Source organism: Tympanuchus pallidicinctus, unplaced genomic scaffold (genome assembly GCF_026119805.1).
Source record: "Tympanuchus pallidicinctus isolate F22 unplaced genomic scaffold, pur_lepc_1.0 scaffold7, whole genome shotgun sequence".
NCBI lineage: Eukaryota > Metazoa > Chordata > Aves > Galliformes > Phasianidae > Tympanuchus > Tympanuchus pallidicinctus.
The window spans coordinates 18,361,657-18,381,274 of record NW_026294791.1 but is presented as its reverse complement, the minus strand read 5'-3'; the positions used below and the strand labels follow the sequence as shown (position 1 = coordinate 18,381,274).

The following is a 19,618-nucleotide window of genomic DNA, read 5'->3' as shown; positions in this document are numbered from 1 at the left end:
AGTGAATTTGGGACTAATTAGGCTTTTAATAACTTAATTTGAGCTGGTTTTGGATTTCAAAATCACTGCTGCAGTTCAAGCACTTCCTCCTTCAAGCTTTTCCCACTTTAAAATTCAAAACGAATCAAATTAGGATTTTGTTTTGTTTCTTAGCCAAAAATTCAGTCTTCTATTTCACCGGTTTTCAGGTAGAAAAACTCAGAACACAACGTAGAATTATTCACAACTAAGCACATTTGCTATCTTGAAAACACTCTGCTTGTTATAACTATATATGCAGTATCATAAAAGTAGATTACTTATGAAATCCACAGCAAATTTATGGCTTCCATAAAATCAGATGATATTTTATGGGAAGATGTAAACAACTTCAAGCAATTTAGTTTTATTATATTTTTATAGAAAAAAATGTGGAGATAAAATGTCAAGAAAATGGCAAGGGTTTTCTACTTTTGTTCATTTCTAAAGATAAGGCTGTCTTTTTCAATTATTTATGTGAGAAAGAAAGACTTCTGCAGTTTTCAGTGCTGAGTATGTATTTTTCACAATCCCATTGCATTAGATCATATCACAAGTGCTATAATAAACTACTTGCAATGCCCTATTTACACAAGGAATGCAATATTATACATATGAATGCACTTCTATTATAAAACCCATTTATTCATAAAACCTACATCTAACCAAGCTGTTTGGAAAACCCTGCTTCTGAACTAAAATTACTCTTGCATAATCTAAGCTGTTTTAGTTTTGATTAACTTGGTAAAATTAATTTATCAAATGAAAGCATTTAAAATAATCATTTTCAAAATGACTGACTTCTCAGTTAACTGAAAATCAATTTTAGTTTATTTATTTTTGCAGTGGTAAACCAGCTGTGGAGTACAAAGTTATGTATTCTGTTCCTCTTTGTCCCCCTAAAGAGATCCATTACATTACAGGCTCTGCATAAATAGAAAAATATTATAAATAGAAAAATATTTAAAGGAGAGAGCAGAGGAAGCATATGAAACAGGTCATGGCCAAGTTCCACTTAAACTCTGCAAGCACTCACATGCATATCTTTCTGTTCTTACCATTGACTTTCTTCTTCATCAAGATGTTCATCAGAGAAATCAGAAAAAATATATGCTGGAGTTTTGTATTTCAGACCATTTCAGCTTGGCTAGTTATACTGAGCATTAGACTGTGACCACTGTTTCCATAGTGAATACTAATGTATTTGAACTCATTTTCACACACCTGCTTTACAAATAAGGTATCTGCAGTATAATCATTTGAGAATGTATCATGTACATTCTCAATCTCAAGGTGTAAGGCATTAGTAAATACTGTATGTTTTCCATGAAATACACTATCCACTGTTAGAGTCTGCTCATTTGAAGGCATGCATTTTACTCTGTTTGGAGTCCTATGTATTGAAACCTATTTGCCCTCAGTTGCACTCATTCAACCCTGACGATTTCAGAATTTATTTCAAACCTGCTTTCCTTTCAACATGCTGACAGATGTATATGGGGCAGAGGAAAGGCCTTTTTAGTCACCTCTGAAAGATTCTGAAGAGAAAGTAAGTACGCAGTTCTGAAATCACTGGACATTAGGGGTAGATTTTTACAGTATCTGCACACCCATAAAATCCTCAGTGGTTATTTGCTCATCACAGCAAGGACATTGACAAGGAAAAATTGCTCCCTTTTTCTTGTTTAAGATGAGCTTGAAATATCTTCAGTTCCCTTTCTGAAACTAATTAAAATTTAAGCTTGAAGTTTAACTGTACTACACCTAACAAAAAATATAGTATGTTTTCATATTCAATTAGGGATAACACAAATTTATTGTTAATGCAATAGAAAAGGGTATCTGTATGAACCAAATAATTTTTAATTAGTCAATATCAAAGTACTTTCAAACAGCACGTCACATCAAAATGAACATTTTAATGAGATTAAAAATAGGTAAGTTTTGTTCTGGGCCCTGTAAAAGGAAGGAAAAAGCAGAGGCATCCTGCAATGTGTAGAAGACAGGCATTCCAATACTGTTTTTAAATTCATACATGCTATTTCCCTTTCTCATGGCAATCCTTCCAATCTACAAGAGCATTCCTAAGAGTGCTTTAATTTAGATTTTTCACAATAGAGTCAAGAGAGCTTTGCTTCTCGTATTGACATCATACATGCCATTGTTCCATAGAGTAAAAGGAAAAAAAGGTCATTAGAAAAGAGAAGAAAAATATTGTTTAAAATTTCCAGCTACCTAGAAAATAAGATACACATAGAACCCAAAGAAAGAAATAATTTGCAAGACTTAAGTTCCTTTTCCCATAAAGGGTGCAATATTTTAACTGTAGCCTTAGCAAGGTATTCAAACAAATTCAAGCACACTTCTGCACTGAATTAGATTTTTCAAGCCAGAAACTGCAGAAAACTTCTTTGTCATCAGAAATGACAGGCTAGAATTCAACCCATGCAGAATGTAATGCTTTCTGAGCTCTTTTCTTCATAAGTCTAACCTGTCTAGTTGGTGAAAAAGCCAGATTCAACCTAGCATACCATTTTAACCATCATAAATTTGTGTCCTGAATTCCCAGATTTGGGGCTAAATTTCATCATTATATCAATCTGTTTAACAGAACATTAAAATATGGACAGTGTTACCTACAAAATTATTGTTCTGGAAGACTAACACATAAAATTAAGGAGTTCCTCTGAGATACGTTTTTTCCCATTCTCCTGAAAAGAGGAATAATATCAAAGAGAATGTGGCTCCTAGTGCTCAAAATGAACTTACAATGCAGGTATTAGATGTCAAAATAAACTTTGTGCTGTCACCATAAAATATTTACAATTTCATAAAACTAATCCAGTCAACAAGTATGTCATTTAAGGGTAAATTGTTAGGTGATTACTTAATTCTCATTAAAAGGCCTGATATTTTTTAATTAAAAAAAAAAAAAAAAAAAGTTTCCATCTTGCTTCATGTTTGCACAGGAGTTATTTTAAATTTTCTGAAACCATTACAAATGTAAGCACTTTCAATAAATGCCAGTTTAAGGTTTATTATGGACATGCAAATCTGAGTTTTAAGAGCTGAACAAACTGCTTATTTGTTATGAATGGAAAAGTCTTATGAATAATATTACATTCTCCATGGAGAAATGTAAAAACAATAGCATTTGATCATGCAAATATATTTGCTGTTTATCTCATTCCAGATGCCAGAGTACTCACTCTTCCTTTTCAATGCTTGTTGCAGGGTCCTCCAGGTCCACCAGGTCTCCAGGGTCCTGTTGGTGCTCCTGGCATAGCTGTAAGTAGCTTATTCAGAGCAAATCACAATGTTACTAAAAATCATTTGATGCTTCAGAGTTCTTTGAAGTACATGGTAATTTTTGCTACTTATACAGGAATAGATTTCAGATTACTAATAACAGTTGTGTCATTGTGCCCTTAAATTCAGTTGTTCATTATAAATGAGGCTGTACTGCTATTATTTATTAAAATTTCATTATTAAAAATGAAATATTATAAGCAGTGAACAGAGACCATCCCTTTCAGACAACTTGTCTGATATTTTTTTTTTAATCACTCAGTGTTCAAATCAGTTTGATATTAAATGCACTTAAAAGAGATGGTCTTTTTAAAATTCACCTAGTACAAAGTTGTGGGTTTATTTTCAAAAGTTACGAATTTTTTAGGAGTAAATATTGGTCAGACTGTGTGCTACTCATATATTACTAATATGCAGGTATTCAACAGCTAGAATGTTTACACAGTTTATGAAAGAGAATAGGTGTTCAGGGAAAATTAATGTGAGGCTTGTATTGTTTGATCTGCTTTAAACCAGGACACAGTCTGATGTTCCATTTGTTTAACAGATTTCATTCATCAGGTTGGTATATACATTTGTAATGACATTAGAACTAATTCTGAGCCCTCTTCCAGTTGTTTGTCCAGTGATAACACAAGAGCTTCTTCTGTTTTCAGACCTGTGATGTTTTTGTTTCTTGCTCTTTCCAAAAAGGGAGGTGATGGGGAGCCAGGTCCAAGAGGTCAGCAAGGAATGTTTGGGCAAAAAGGTGATGAAGGTCCTCGAGGTTTCCCTGGCCCTCCAGGCCCTATTGGCTTACAGGTAAATTCATGTACTGTTTTACCCTTTACTTATAAAGCGTCACTGAGAAATCAGGAGATTGTTTTATTCAGGAATGCAGTTCTCATAGCAACAATGAGCTGCTGGGATTAAGAGCTTTCACTTTCATGTATCTAATATTCCATGGTAAGTATATTGCACTTACTTCAATTAGATTATAGTAATAGTACTTAAAGTGGATATTACATAAAAATAATTTTGTTTTTAAAGGTAATAATGGTGAATTTTGAATACTTATTAACTGTGAATTTCCTTAATATATAAAATATTACTTTTAAGATTATGTTTCTTTAATAAAGGGCTTTCTAATAAAGCAAGCTGAAAATCAAGAAAATTTGAAAATCTATGTGCATATTTAAGCGATCTCATGATCATTTTATGGCAATTTTACTTAAATATTGAAATATAAAATGACAAACCACTACTTCTTGCCAAAAGGAACTGCCATGTCCAATGATGTATGAAATACCATATCATTAAATCAGTAAGAAATTTTCTGCATTAGAATAAGTGTTCAGTAAATGGCTTTTGAGAATTTTTGAAGACAGAAATATCAAGAAAATGTTTAATTACCTTTGAAGTTTCATAAATCCATCCTCTGCAAACTGTACAAATTGTGCTTTAAATTTAATATTTATATTAACATTAGCAAAATCAGGGTCTGAGATTATAACTTTTAAAACAAGCAAACGGACTACATAAAAACACAACTGTGTTGTTTAATAGTTGATTATTTAATAGTAAATAGGCTTTTACAATAACCATACTCACTGATATGTCAGCCAAGTTTTCACCATAGTAGATAATTGAAACTTACATTATTTTAGAAAAGGTACACCTCTGAATTTTGATGAGCCTTTCTACAGTTCAGATTGTGTCAAAGTAGGAGGACAGCTGACAAATATATATAGTGTTGATACGCTGATACTTCATAATTTTCATACAGTTCTGTAGCAAAGACAATAAATTACGTTTTCCAATCTGGTAGTAATAATTTGATACATTAAAAATAGCAGAACACTGGAGATGAAACTTGGAACCAGATCTTAATGTAATATCAATATTGTAATGTTATTGACTCCAGATTCAGGGTAATCTGCACGATACAGAAGCCAAAATTTTATCCTGCATTTAGAAATGCCAACTTAGGAGTGATATTGTTTCTAGGTGGGATAACATTATACTAGAATCAGTACTAGCATCATCTTCATTTTCCTTCTCTTGATGTTTGTTACTAGACAAACTTGGACACTTTCTTTGTAAGAAAGTTTGCATTAAAGCAGTGCAGTGCCTCTCAGCAGGATTCATTACCTCCACTGGACACCTTGCTAATGCAGTTTTACAGCTTCCAGTACTGAGGTAGTTTAGACATTTTTGCATGCCACTTCACTGTGCTGCCTCGATCATGTTTTGTTGACATATATATGTCATAAATCATATTGTCCAAACACACACATGGGGTTTGGATAATGATGGCAATGTTCCTGAATTCAGCCACCCTAGATAGCATTTGTGTATAAATAATAATTATTATTATTATTATTTTCTGTCTCACCTTGTTTAAACAGTTCAGGACTACATATGCATTTGCTGTAACATGAAAAGCTCCTTTTATGTATTGATTTATTTATTGTAATTAAATTTTGGTGTTTTGTTCCTTTCCTTGTCCTCTCTCCCCTCCACCTGCCCCTGCCCAAGTTTCACAAGTGGATCTGATTTCTATTTTTTCATATTGATTTATATCTCATTATTGCAGATACTCTACTAACAGTTGTTTGGTTTTTTTTTTCTTCCTTGATTTTTAGGGTTTGCCTGGCCCACCAGGTGAAAAAGGTGAAAATGGCGATGTGGGCCCAATGGTGAGTTTTCTTCCCCACTAGTCATTCTCACAATAAATATTATCCATGTATTACTGTCTTTTCTCAGAAACTCACCATTTGATAAGCTACTCCTGAATTCTTTACCTGACCATGAAACTTTTTTGTGTATTGTGAGCTATCTCTGGAATTTATTTTGCATTCCTGAATCCATCTCCTCATCTTTAAGATGAAGATTTATGTAAGAAAATATTTAGAAGTAGCTACGCGTGTCTGACAGGACAAGGTAAAAAGAGTCAGGAATGAAGAAGAATAAGGAGAGACTACTGCACTGGAGAATTCAGAGCTGCTATTCCGAAATAGCAACTCCAGGGCACTGTTACCATATCATCAAGGATCAGTTGCACTTTTTCCATGGGATTGTAATTGCAGGCTAATACTATTTTGCTATGTTTACATTGTTTCTCGGGGTGATCTTGAGTCTATATTTGTTGAAGTGCAGTGATGCCTCTGGGCTGGTCCTGACTGAGATGCAAGCTGTCTCCCTAACGCACATGCATCCAACAATTGCCAGCCTTTTTTATTGTTGTCCATCTGTAGTCACCATGGTGCAGTACCATCACATGGCTGTTAACAGACAGATAAGCTACTCTGGGGCCCTTGCACAGAAGAAAGTGTGTATAGGTAAACTGCAGGAAAAATGCAATTCAGGAAACCAGTCTTCATGAGTCCTAATCAGGTCATTTTCAACTCAGGTACCATATAGCTTGGATCCCTCCTGAACTCATGCATTGGAAGCAATTCAGCCCTGCTGTAGAACTCTGAAGACTAAAATTCCTCTAAAGGTTGAGGATATTGTTTCTAACTGGCAAACAACAACAAAGAACTATTTATCTTACCTTTTTTTTTAAATATACCAAATTGTCTTTTTGATACAGGGTCCACCTGGTCCTCCAGGTCCAAGAGGTCCACAAGGTCCTAATGGAGCTGATGTAAGAACTTTTCTTTCTCTTAACATTGCTTTTGAAATTCAGTAATAAGCAGTATATTGGGGATAACTGTATTTGGAATAACTATCATCTTGTGTCATCGCAGGGTCCTCAAGGTCCCCCAGGCTCAATCGGCTCTGTTGGAGGTGTTGGGGAAAAGGTGAGAATATTGAAAATATCATTTCTAAAAAGAGAAAACATTGAAACTGGAATATACATTTTGTTTCTTCTTTGTTGCTACACAGATATATTACAGTTCCCAAATAGCCCTCATTGACAATAATTATTAATAGTGATCAAGCTATCTAGTTATACTTCTAATAGCAGAATTACTGTTTGTTTCTTTTCTTTAATATTTTACATCACAAAAGTATGAAAGAGTCAAGAAAGAGTCGAGGAGAAGAGTAAGCCTTATCAGTGCTTAATAAGTAAGGCTGTAGTGATTTCCTCAGTTTCACAGTTTGATGTTTACAGTAACATGATTAGATTCAACAGTATATTTCATTTTATACAGCTTTACCTTAGAATACCATAAATCTTTCTATCTGGAATGTTAAGAATATAAGCTATTATCTAATGTATCAGTGGTAGACTAATGTGTCAGATGTGAAACAGAAATGAAATATCAATACATATTTATTTCTCATATAAATATATACAATTCCAATGAAGTCAAAGGCCAGAGAATGATTTATCATTGTTGAAAACTTGACTTACGACTGATACTCGTTAGTCAAAATTATTTTCATTGCTATTTTTAGTTCTTTATTCAGAAAATTTGCTAGCAGATATGTTTTTATTTTTTAAAAAAATTCTGTATCTTAACCTAAGAAAGTTGCAAAATAACTTTTTATTATTTTTCTTTGTTTTATTTTGTTATGTATTTGAATCACCAGAGTAAACTATTTTAAAATGCAGAGTAAACACAAAATTCAAAAGAGATTCTCTTGAAATTTCTACTTTCATATTTATTTTAACAATTTAGACAACAAATTTCAGTCCCATCCTGGGTGAAAACATAAAGCATTTCTTTGTAATGCTACAGATTAAATATAATTTTTTTTTCTTTAAATCTGGGTCAGGCATTTGGAAAGCAGATTTTGAAAGCTATATAAAGGGAAGGAAAAAAAAATGGAAACATATACAGTCTCCCATATAGGTAATTTGTTGAAAAACTATGCAGATTGATCCTGAGCATTTAAATATTTCCCACAGCATATCATATACATTCAATAAAATTCATGTCAATGAATCCTAGAAATGGCATTCCTGGAAATGCCAATATTGACAGTTGTCAATTCTGGAAAAAAATATGGTATTTCTTCCAAGTATTGGTAACATTTCAGAATGTGAAGCAAGTCTTACCTTTTCTTTCTGTCCATCAGATAATTAAATGCACAGGTACTTTCTCATCTTCCTCGTACACCATCACTGAAATTCTTTACTTCAGAAGTCTTAAATTCTGCTACCTTTCATTTATCTTCACACTGTTTGACACAGTGTACCAATACTGTAATTTTACATACCAATCTATCAGATCTATGAATTTAGAAAGAATGACATAAGTATCAAGTTAATAAAAATCATTTCATGATCCTTTTCTCAATTACTGTCCAGAAGCATGTGATTCTGCTTCATAGAAAGGTATTCTTTCTTTTCATAAGATAAGGTAATTGTCATTATTTTTCCAGGATCCTTTTTATGACTAATACTAAAAATTACGAAAATCTGCAGTTTGTTGTAGAAACTTCTAATTCTTCTGTGATAACAAAAGATATTTCACAGGATAATCTTCTGTATTATTCGTATCTACACTAAAATTGTCCAGCTTTTTCATTAAAATGACTATCGCCCAGTAGAAATGGCATTCTTATGTCTTCTATCTTTTTTACTAGTAATTGCATGAAAGAGAATAAATATTATGCCCTCCTGCTTGTCTGCATTAACAGTGTGTTGTCTCTAATTCCCAAGCTTGTGACATTGTTCTTCCAGCCTACCTTTAAAGAGTGCTTTACAACTTAAAGAGCTGCAGGATTTGTTATTCTCTCAGAAAGAGTACCAAAAATGTGCTTTATTGCAAGCACTGGTAGAGATGGGACATAAGTTGATCTAATGGAAAAAAAGTCTGTATATCAGTGAAATATAGGAAAAAAAAAAAAAAAAAAAAAGAGCAAAGAAAAATTATTCAGTGTCCACTGCAGTACTGAGAAAAAATGTTTATTGTGAGAACATTACATCCAGGGTTGAAACTTGCTACTTTAAAAACAATCTTGTGTAATATAGTGTTCTATTAAAGTCAGTAGGAATTTGGACGTAGGTTTCAATCACATCTTTAATTGTTATTGTTTCACAGTCAAATTATATTCCAGTCATTGTAATTACATTCCAGTCATTCTGTAAAGACACTGACTTGACAACTCCTTACTCCTCTCCTCCCTGCTATTCTTCCATGTGATTTAGAATCCCCACAAGCAGACCACTAAATTTAATTTGAGAACATGATAATTCAGACAGTGTATCACTGCTTGTCATTTTAATTTCCTCTTGCTTATTTCCTGTATTGTCTGTGTTCATACAGAGAAGCTTCCCAGTACATTATTTTGGAGATTTTATTTCTTCTAATTACTTCCCCCCTTCTTAAATTTTATCATGTGACTGATGTCTCTTCTTAGTTAGGACACCTTCCTTTTTAATTTGAGTTCCATTTAATGAGTTCTGCAAATTTAGAAATAATAAAAGAGTTGTTTTGTCAGGAGGATTTTGTTTTTATGAGTCATTCATATCACATGGTGTTCCCACAATAGGAGGACAGTTCAGGCTTCTAAACAAAACATACCTATTCTTCCTCTTCCCGCGTACTTTTTTTCCCAATGCTTTTCCTATTATGTCAGTATGCTTTGGCCTCCGCATCCCTTCCAGGAAAGAGCTATGCTGTAGATAACACTATGCAGTGTTGACAGTAGAATGTGGAAAAAATATTTTGGCATTCTGTGTCACTGTTGAGTAGCAAAATATATTTGCTCATTTTCGTATTTGAATGGATGAATTAGAAGGAGATATTTTGATATTTGACAAAATTACCAACAATTTTTGTCACATGTAGTGCAATGTATGTTTAACTATCTTGTTGGTTCCTCTGTTGTCCATACAAAATTCTAAATGTTCAGAAACAGTACAAATGTGCATGTAGCCTTGCATTATAAATGCCTGTATCCATATAATAGTCTAGAAGTCTTGTGACTTACACTCTTACACTCAACCAAAAGCAGTTAAAACCAGCTTTCACCCTAAGATTTATTTTCTTTTTTCAGCTTTTGCTTTAGAAAAACGAGAAATAGAAAAAATACCAGCTCATGTTGACCATTTGATATCAAAGGCCTTACGTGCTGATATTCTAAATCTCCAGTAAATTGCTCAAAACTTTCAAAACTGGGCCTTAGATGTGTAGGTCAGTTGAAAACAAAATTACTCTTTGAAAAAACATATGTATGCATATTGATTGTTTCTTTCCACTTAATTTCACTAAAAAATTGTAGATTAAGAGCTTGTAACAGACACAGAAAACAGAAAAAGTAACATTAGTGCTGTGCTTCTCTTTGACAAAACCTAATAAAAATAAGCTCAGACTTAGAGTGTTTAAGTTAATCTGTGATAACTGTGTTGGGTACTCTGTCTTCTTACAAACCTCTCCCACTTTCATTTGTACATACACACATATCTGTTCAGTCGTTAAGATAATTAAGATGGTTGTGACAATTTATGTAACCTGAATATCTATCCTTGCAACATCTTAGTTTTAATATTTTTGCATGACCTACTGACTCCTTCCTTCCTTCCTTCCTTCCTTCCTTCCTTCCTTCCTTCCTTCCTTCCTTCCTTCCTTCCTTCCTTCCTTCCTTCCTTCCTTCCTTCCTTCCTTCCTTCCTTCCTTCCTTCCTTCCTTCCTTCCTTCCTTCCTTCCTTCCTTCCTTCCTTCCTTCCTTCCTTCCTTCCTTCCTTCCTTCCTTCCTTCCTTCCTTCCTTCCTTCCTTCCTTCCTTCCTTCCTTCCTTCCTTCCTTCCTTCCTTCCTTCCTTCCTTCCTTCCTTCCTTCCTTCCCTACCCTCCAATTTGCTTGTAAGCCCTTCCAAAAAATATAACACATCTATAGAATTTCTTTCTTGATTAAATTTACCTCTCCACAGATCCCTAATACATAGAACAGTTGCACATGCATATACCTATGTGACAAAAGACTGAACATTTCTGTGAAATGACATGATGCTTTGTAGTTGAGAATTTCTGCTAAAGACACTGCTGCTGAAATTCTGTCAGAGGACAGCACTAACATTTAAATGATCTGGCCTGATGACAAAAAGAAATGAAAAAGAAATCCAGAGGTGGAATATATCTATTAGATCATAAAATCTATTTCCCAACTGAACGTGAAATATTTCCTAAGGAGGAAATGAAGTAGAATCTGAATTAATACTACCCTTATCAAAAAGGCAATGAAAGACAAAGTTTTTGATAATCATAAATATATATTCTGTAAATATATATCAGCTACAATCTTGTCTGTCAAAACATTGTTTAATTCCCTTGCCAGCTGTCTGTAACAGTTGCAACCTTTTATAATACTTAAAAGTTGTAACGTAAAAAACAGTATGTGAAAAAAGCAAGGACTGCATGTGGGAAGAGTCATATCTGCATTATAAAGCAGTATATGATTTTAAAGGATTAATGTCAGATTAAACTGTAACTGATCTCATCTTACACAAGTGCTCCTTCCACACGTGTCCTTTGAGGAGAACATCTTGACATTTCCTTGCCCTTCTACATTTGCTTTCTTCCACATTGCTGTTTATTATGGTTTTACTGTGCAGTGAGTTCACATGGGCTGCCTCCATCTGCCAATTTCAACATATGTGCTATAGCAGGGATCCCTGAGATCCTAGGAGCACTGTGTTCTCCACAGGTGTTGACAGACTGTGTAGGTCAGTAAGTCAGAAAAAGCCCATCTTTTCTCTCATTGCAAAATATCATAAAATGAAGATGAGTTTGTCAAAGGGTAAAGGAGTTGCTTTCAAATCAAATGTGAATCATAAATTTAAAAGTCTTTTGTCAGGAAGGCAGAAATGAACTTACTCTCTGAGAAGCGTAAAAGGGATTCATACTGGCAGGGATGCTTGTCAGGCAAGACCTGACACAATCAGTGCTCTTAAGTCTCTCAATTAGTCCTACAATGAACACCCTCTACTGAAGGGCTGTACTGAATTTAGTCTACACTGCAGACTCTGCTAGATAGAGTATCTCTACTACCTTGAATATCATCTTTATATATATTTATAGAGAAAGATTTATATATATATATTTCTGTATTTATATAGAGATATAAATAGATTTTGTATAGATTTTCTTCGTATTGTGTTCTTCTCAAAGCCATCTGATATATTAAATAATTTCCATCACCAGTAAATACATAACATATTCCTTTGTGACCAGTGATCAAAGTTTTACTAACTTTATGCTATTATGTTATTATTTTATGTTTTTCTTTATATAATGATTTATTTTAACAGTAGCTCTAGCAATAATGTTTCTGCTTTATTAAAATTAATTTCAAATCAGTATTATCATATTTGTAGGGATTTGCCTCTAGCAAAAAATACATATTATAGAGGAAATATATATATATATATATATATATATATATATACACACACATGCATACTTCTTTGACTTTTCTGTGCCTAGAAAGGAAAAAGACAAACAGGAAATTTGCAATATATGGGATAATAAAGAGGAATATCTTCCAAAGCCTGAAGGGAAAGTCAGTCTCCCTTCTCATCAGAAGCTTAGTTTGAAAAATTGTTTCTAAAATTTCAGATTCCACTTCTGCAGAAACACGTGTCCCAATTGCCTTTAGGTAGAGTCAATAAGAGACAACTCCTGTAAGCTGTTATCATGAATAAGCATGCAAAAAAAATATGTAATAACAGAAGCAAATTCATACAAATATCTAATGTCTACCTAATGACTCATCAGTTTATCCTCACACATGTATAGGGTGAACCTGGAGAAGCTGGTAACCCTGGACCTCCTGGAGAATCTGGAACATCTGTGAGTCTTTTGGTTTTGTCTTATTAGCCTGTATCACAATAAACAAAAACATAAGGTAGTGCTTACTTTAAGAAACATTTAATGAGATTACTTGTGTTTTTGTGTTTAAATTTTCAGTGAAGACCTTTCTTACAATATTGAAATGCAATTTGTTTCCTTAAACTATAGCCACATCTTATAGTAAGATGTGACAAAGTTGTGAAGACTTCCTTAAAAGAGCACTATCTTTGATATGCATATTTTTTCTCTATGGAAGCAATTCATTGATGCAAAATAGGTTCAGACTCACATCTGGTTGCAGATGTTTGCACTCAGACCTGAGATTAAGAGGTTTTCCAATCTGAGGCTGAGGGCCTAATATCCCTTTCACATACCAACATTTAATGAGGAATAACATTGCCCAGATCTGAAAAACAGTTTTGCCACTGTAATCTTTCTTTAGCCATTTAATTCTCAGACAATATTTTTTTGTTCATGTGTTTCCTACAGGGTCCAAAAGGTGAAAGGGGAGAAAAAGGTGAGGCTGGTCCACCTGGAGCAGCTGGACCACCAGGTGCTAAAGGACCTCCAGGTGATGATGGGCCTAAGGGTAACCCAGTAAGTAATCTTAATAATTTTAACACAAAGTACAGCATAACATTGCTGAAACTGTGCTACATATAGAACTACAGATTAACCTGTACACTGGAACTAAATTTATCATATTCTTAACAAAATATTTCTGATGACTGTTACCTGCTTCTCTGTGCATGACATCTTCCTTGTTTTTTTCCTGATTTACCTAGGGTCCGGTTGGTTTTCCTGGAGATCCTGGTCCCCCTGGAGAGCCCGGTCCAGCTGTAAGTATATTTGAAAAGCAGTTTAAGGTCCTGGATTTGGTCTGCATTCACTTGCAGTTACTGCCATCTCTTCTTGGTTTGGAAAGGAGGTCTTTCCTGTTAAATTGCTTCGGCTATTCGTATATTTCTTCAATCCTACAAAAAAAAAAAATAGAAATCTTTAAAAAGTTTTGAAAATGAGTGTCTGTAGGAAAATTCTCTTCAGAAAACTAGTGCTCTTGTATTCATCGTTGAAACAAAGTTACTGAATTTTTCTGAATTTGTATCTTTTGTTTATTTTCACATGATTTCTGTAGGGTCAAGATGGTGTTGGTGGAGAGAAGGGCGAAGATGGTGATCCTGGTCAACCTGTGAGTTGTTTTCTTTTGGCTACATTTTCTCCTGCTGAGAAAGTGCTTTTAGCTGAATCAGTGTTTTCTGTAGATTCATACTCTAACAAATGTTTTCTCAACAGATTCTTTTTATATTGTACTGAAAAATCTCTTTATTTCCTTGTAGAATTAGACTTACCTATATAATAGATACAACCAAAAGAAGGAGAAAATTTTTGTTTTAATGCTGAGATGCATTAAAATGAGAGCAGCTCTTAGTATACAAAAAGTAATGCTGAAGACAATTGTCTTCATTAGCTCACTTTATGAAGTGAATCTTAATCTTGGAGTTTCCACTGTATTTCATGTGAAGTCTAAGAGTTACATAATATTAATCAGTGCTCTTAGCATTCTGGAGATTCCTACATTGAAGCATCGTGAATTTAATTTTTTACTGCAAAAAGCTAGGTCTTCCTTTTTGGAAACTCTGTTTACAGCCCTGGAATTTCTGACTATCAGGAAAATATTTTATACAGTACAATGTGAAAGAAAAACGCTAGTAATTCAACATATGGTTAGAACTAATAAACCAGAGTTTAAATTGAAAAGTTCAGGATGAGCATCTGTATATCTAACTTCACAGTAAGTACTTTTAGAATGTTATGCTCATGAAGAAAAACTTATCAAACTGTTCAGTAGACCTGAAATATTTCAAAGGGTATCACAGCATACCTATGTGGGGGAGACAAATGGCTGTCAATGCAGAATATTTTCAATAGAAGGTGACTTACTGGGCAGCTAACTTACAGAAGCTAGTAAAAAATACAGGAAAAGTAACAATTTCAGCACCTGAGAAAGCAAGAAATACTCTTAATCGAGTTAGTCAGTAGACTGTACATTACCATTGTGCAGACACTTCCAGAGATGAAATGTTCTGTTTTAAGCAAGAAAAAAAGAGTAGTTGCATTTTGTACAAAATCTGTTGAAAACTGCAAAAGATGACTCTAAGAAAGGACTTGCTGATTAAGCAAGTATCACTTCCGTATGATAATTATTTTCTGTCCATTAAAAGAGATGTTGTAGATATTCACTGCATTTAAGAAAGAAAATGATTTTATATATTGTTACCTCTGAGCCTATTGCTTTCCACTGCAGGGTCCGCCTGGTCCTTCAGGAGAAGCTGGCCCACCTGGTCCACCTGGAAAGAGAGTAAGTCATTTCTCATTGCCTCTAGTACATCTCTCTTTCAAAGATATTATATTTTAGAGTATTTCAGCTGTTTTCCATCTTGTGATGCTTCATATATGAAGTTTTCTTTTAATAATGTGAGAAATAAAAAAATGCAAACAACAGAGAAAACTCTTTAACATGAGTCCTGTAAAGGACTTTCAGTTAAAAATAGATTTGTTAAAATATATAGCGTGTCCTGGAATACAAATCATGAGGAAAATAACTCTAAGCGTATGTTTGGTGTAGTTGTATGTATACAGCTTGAGATCAAAAAGTCAACTGCAGACCTGGAGATTTTAGAGTTGAGAGTACAGTTACCAGTGAAGTACTGACAATGGACAAATCTTGTGTTCATTAGTTTCGAACTAGCAACTGCAGGCAGCCTGAACTAGGAAAACAGCAGAAGAGTCCACGTCCACACTCAGCCCATGCAATGGATTAGCACATCTGGCCATTCTGGTTATTTTTTCTCATTTATTTCAGTAGAGTTAAAGCCAGTCCTCTCACAGTAACTCCTTATAAGAGCTCAGAAGAATTTCTATGATCAGCCTCAAGAACAAAAATATATAGGAATGAATATATTCAATGTCAGTAGTTATGATTTGTCTTCTTTTCTCTCTCAAGTGAATTCAGTATGTGATAGGGTAAAAAAAACCTGGAATTTTTGCTAGCCTACTAATCGGAGTGAGTGACAATGAGAGTAATAACACATCATCCATGGGTACATGACTGCTGGCAGGGATAAGAAAGGAAGTGACTGCTTTTGTGTCTTTAGCCTATGAAATAATTTAAATGCAACTTAGTGAAAATTGTTCTCATCCCTTTGACTTATAACATCAACAGTGAGACATTTCTGTAGCTTATGAAGAGATTTCATTATTTCTGAAATTTTTGAAGCTTTACAGGCTTTACAAATACAGATAATCAGAAACAGTAGATAATATACTTAAAGAATTGTAGTAGGTAGATGCACCACCCTTTAGGTCTGTTTCAGAGAGTGCTTGGATGCTGTTTTTATGCTTTAAAATAAAAGATGGGAGCATCATTGAATTTAAGCTGAGAGCTATTTAACAAAATGTGTTAGATTGCTCAGTGTAATGGGCTTAAGTGAACCGACATGCCTCATTGGTTTTATCTATTTTACACAGTAACCTGTTTGCTCTACAAACTCACAAAACATTTATAATACTATAAAGAAATTATGGTAGCATTAACAACCTTATCACTAGAACTGCTAATATTCAGTCAATCCATATTTCAATTAGTATGTTTGTTCTACATCAGATTAGAACTTCCTATTTTATTATATGGAAAGGCAGTATCTCACTCCTAATAAGTAGTATATATTACTATCTGTAGCTAGATAAAAATTAAAAATTCAAATATAATGTCACACATTTTAATACAAATCTAGTTTATGAATAGTGTGAAGAAAAAAATATTGTCATAAAATATCTAATTCCTGAATACTGAAGCAAATAGTTTATAGAGTCAGATTCTATATGACCTGAGTACCTGAATAATTTGGTCTTGTAGGGATTCTGTATTGTATTGAAGTTCTACTAGAGAAATACAGCAAAGGTCTTCAGGCTTTTTACTTTGCTGACAGAAAGAATGGAAAAAAATGTGCTTTGTTAGCTTTCATCAGTTGCATGGTAAAACCAGTTTCAACAAAAAGCCCCAGGAAGTGTCATTTCATCCAGATGCACCATTTCAGTAGTAAGATTGATATTATTGAAGGTGCAGTTCTGGAAATATTACTGCAAAGCAACATGCCACCTATTTTTTTGTATCTTTGTTTTTCTGTCTCCAAAATGACAAGCTGACAGAGATCAGGATTCAAACTTGTAAGTGTAGCTCTTCAAGTGCCTCAACTGTATGATCTCCTTATTTATTGCCATTCATTTTCATTCCCATCTTCCCATGTATTTTGGATCAGATTTGAACTCAGTTTCAATGGCCAATCTTTGAAAATTACGCTTATTGTCAGTTTCCAAAGTTATGAGCAGTCTGCATCAAATATTGCAGGTTCCAAAGAGGTTCCCCTAGCTTTCTCTCAGAATCAACTTCTAGCACAGGACTTAAAAGCTTTTCCCAATGTATCTATGAGAGTCTCAGCTATATAGTTACAGTGACATTCAACTATCAAGTGAAGGCCAATAAGAAACTATTTCTTCCAAGTTATTGATGTGAATAAGCAAATAATTGTTTTACTGTGATGCTCTAAAGGCTTTGACATAACAGCAGGAGCTTTGCTCCGAAACTGTGCAAGGGTGTAATGGACAAGCAGCGTGGTGAATTCTTTTAATAAAATTTTGGAGCTACATGTCAGAGAGCATGTTCCTTCATGTTTACCTCTGAAGAGATAAAATTCCCTAGCATGCTGCCGAGCACTCAGGTTAGGTCAAAAGAAAAGTTTAAAGTCTGTGGCTGACACAAAAATTGATCATTAGAGCATCCACAAATGTGTACTGTAATGAATACATTACTTTTTCAGACCTATCAATGGCTCCTCCTAAAAAATATTTCTATGACTGCTTTTCAGAAAATTCTATTACCATAAATGCTTTCAGTTTTATAAGGGACAGATCAGTGTATCTTCAGAACAAAGTTCCATATTCAGATGAAGAACTAGTTCAAGTATATATATTCAAATTCCAAAAACATAATCTAGAAGCAGCAAACCCTATGACAGTCATTGATAAAGTCCATTAGTGATTACAGATATTACTGAATTTTAACTAACTCATAATATTTTAAAGTTTATGACTTCTGAAATGATCACTACTGTACCAAATAAAAAAAAAAATACTTGCTGATAAGGCTGTATACATTGAAATAGCTATGGTACAAATAAACATAGCCCTTCAGTGTGTTAGGTCATTCAGCTGTGTTTTCTGCTGCTTGCATTAAAGTCAGTTAGGTGTCTAGATCACGTACATTTAAGGGTCTATATATTATGCTAAAAATGTTAGAATTTAAACAAGTCTCAGATACATTTTTGTTCTAAACTGGAGTATATAGAGCCTGCTTTCAATATAAGAACAGGTTTCAATTCTCCACAAGATAGCCAACTTCTACAATTTGAAAAGCAGAGTGTTATTTGGTTAATTCCTTTTATATACAATGTTGAATGATTTGAGAAAAAAAAAAAAGAAAAAAAAAAGTATTACTATGAAGATTTTATTCCATTTTGGTTATAATATTCCATGGTTTACTGTATTGGAAATCATGGTTTTAGTCAGATGGCCAGTAGATATAGACAACAGATTAAAATATTTTAATGAAAATCTTAAATATGGAAGAACAAACAAAATATCCAACAGTTTAATGTAAGAAAAATTGAGGACGTATTTCATACTGCATGAGTTCTTTTGTCTTTTCAGTTCTGCATAAGGCAACACATCCAAATTGTAGTGTAGCAATCTTAACAGTTACCATGGCAGCTAGACTGGTGAGCCATGCATTATAATAAATTACTGATATTGAGATCTTCTGTCAGTTAAAATTTATTAGACACTCCAAAAATTCAAGTGGAGGAAGGCAAGTTAAATAGCAATTAGCAGTCTTTCAGTGTAGAAACAACATCTGTGCCATGCCAGCCATTACACCCTGTTAGAAGGCACAGTTCATTGGGCTGCTTTACTCATAGTGCAGCACTGGCACTGTTTAGTAATGAATGTACCCTCTTATTTTAGCAGTCTTGATTCACTGTATTTTTAATTTAGTGATCACAGGATTTTTAGATCTGCTACTTCAAATGCAGCTGCATTTGTGGATTATTAAGAGATCATATTTCGCAAATACAAACTACCACACAAACATATTTAGTTTCTTAGCTAAGGTAGATTGTAGCTGACACACCAAACTGAATGAAAGGAGAGAAGTAAAGAGCATGAACACATAAATTAATTCGTGTATAAAAAAACCATCCTATTTCTAAAACATTCCTGAGTTTATTTATGTAGCTGCCAATAATTTTTCTTCTTATCACTGCAAATTGTGATCCACTCAAACAGTTACAAGCTGTGCAAAGGAGTATATGCATCAGAGATTATTACTGATACACTGTTCATGTAAATTGTTCTTCCTGTCAAAAAGAATCAGCAAGTGGTTCACAATGTTCAGGTATTTTTAACTTCTCTGTATTCCAAAGAGGTAAAATTAAGTCCTTTAATACTTGTA

General features: G+C 33.8%; 1 protein-coding gene across 3 annotated transcripts in view; it reads left to right on the top strand.

Moving 5' to 3' along the window:
* COL11A1 (collagen type XI alpha 1 chain) overlaps positions 1–19,618 on the top strand; it is a 133,585-nt gene that overhangs the window by 96,002 nt on the left and 17,965 nt on the right. For all 3 annotated transcript variants that reach the window (XM_052666497.1, XM_052666495.1, XM_052666496.1), the window contains exons 45-54: positions 3,253–3,306; positions 4,021–4,128; positions 5,952–6,005; positions 6,902–6,955; positions 7,059–7,112; positions 13,000–13,053; positions 13,543–13,650; positions 13,839–13,892; positions 14,189–14,242; positions 15,359–15,412. In XM_052666497.1, the coding sequence (XP_052522457.1) occupies positions 3,253–3,306; positions 4,021–4,128; positions 5,952–6,005; positions 6,902–6,955; positions 7,059–7,112; positions 13,000–13,053; positions 13,543–13,650; positions 13,839–13,892; positions 14,189–14,242; positions 15,359–15,412 (648 nt within the window). The remainder of the gene's footprint in view (positions 1–3,252; positions 3,307–4,020; positions 4,129–5,951; positions 6,006–6,901; positions 6,956–7,058; positions 7,113–12,999; positions 13,054–13,542; positions 13,651–13,838; positions 13,893–14,188; positions 14,243–15,358; positions 15,413–19,618) is intronic.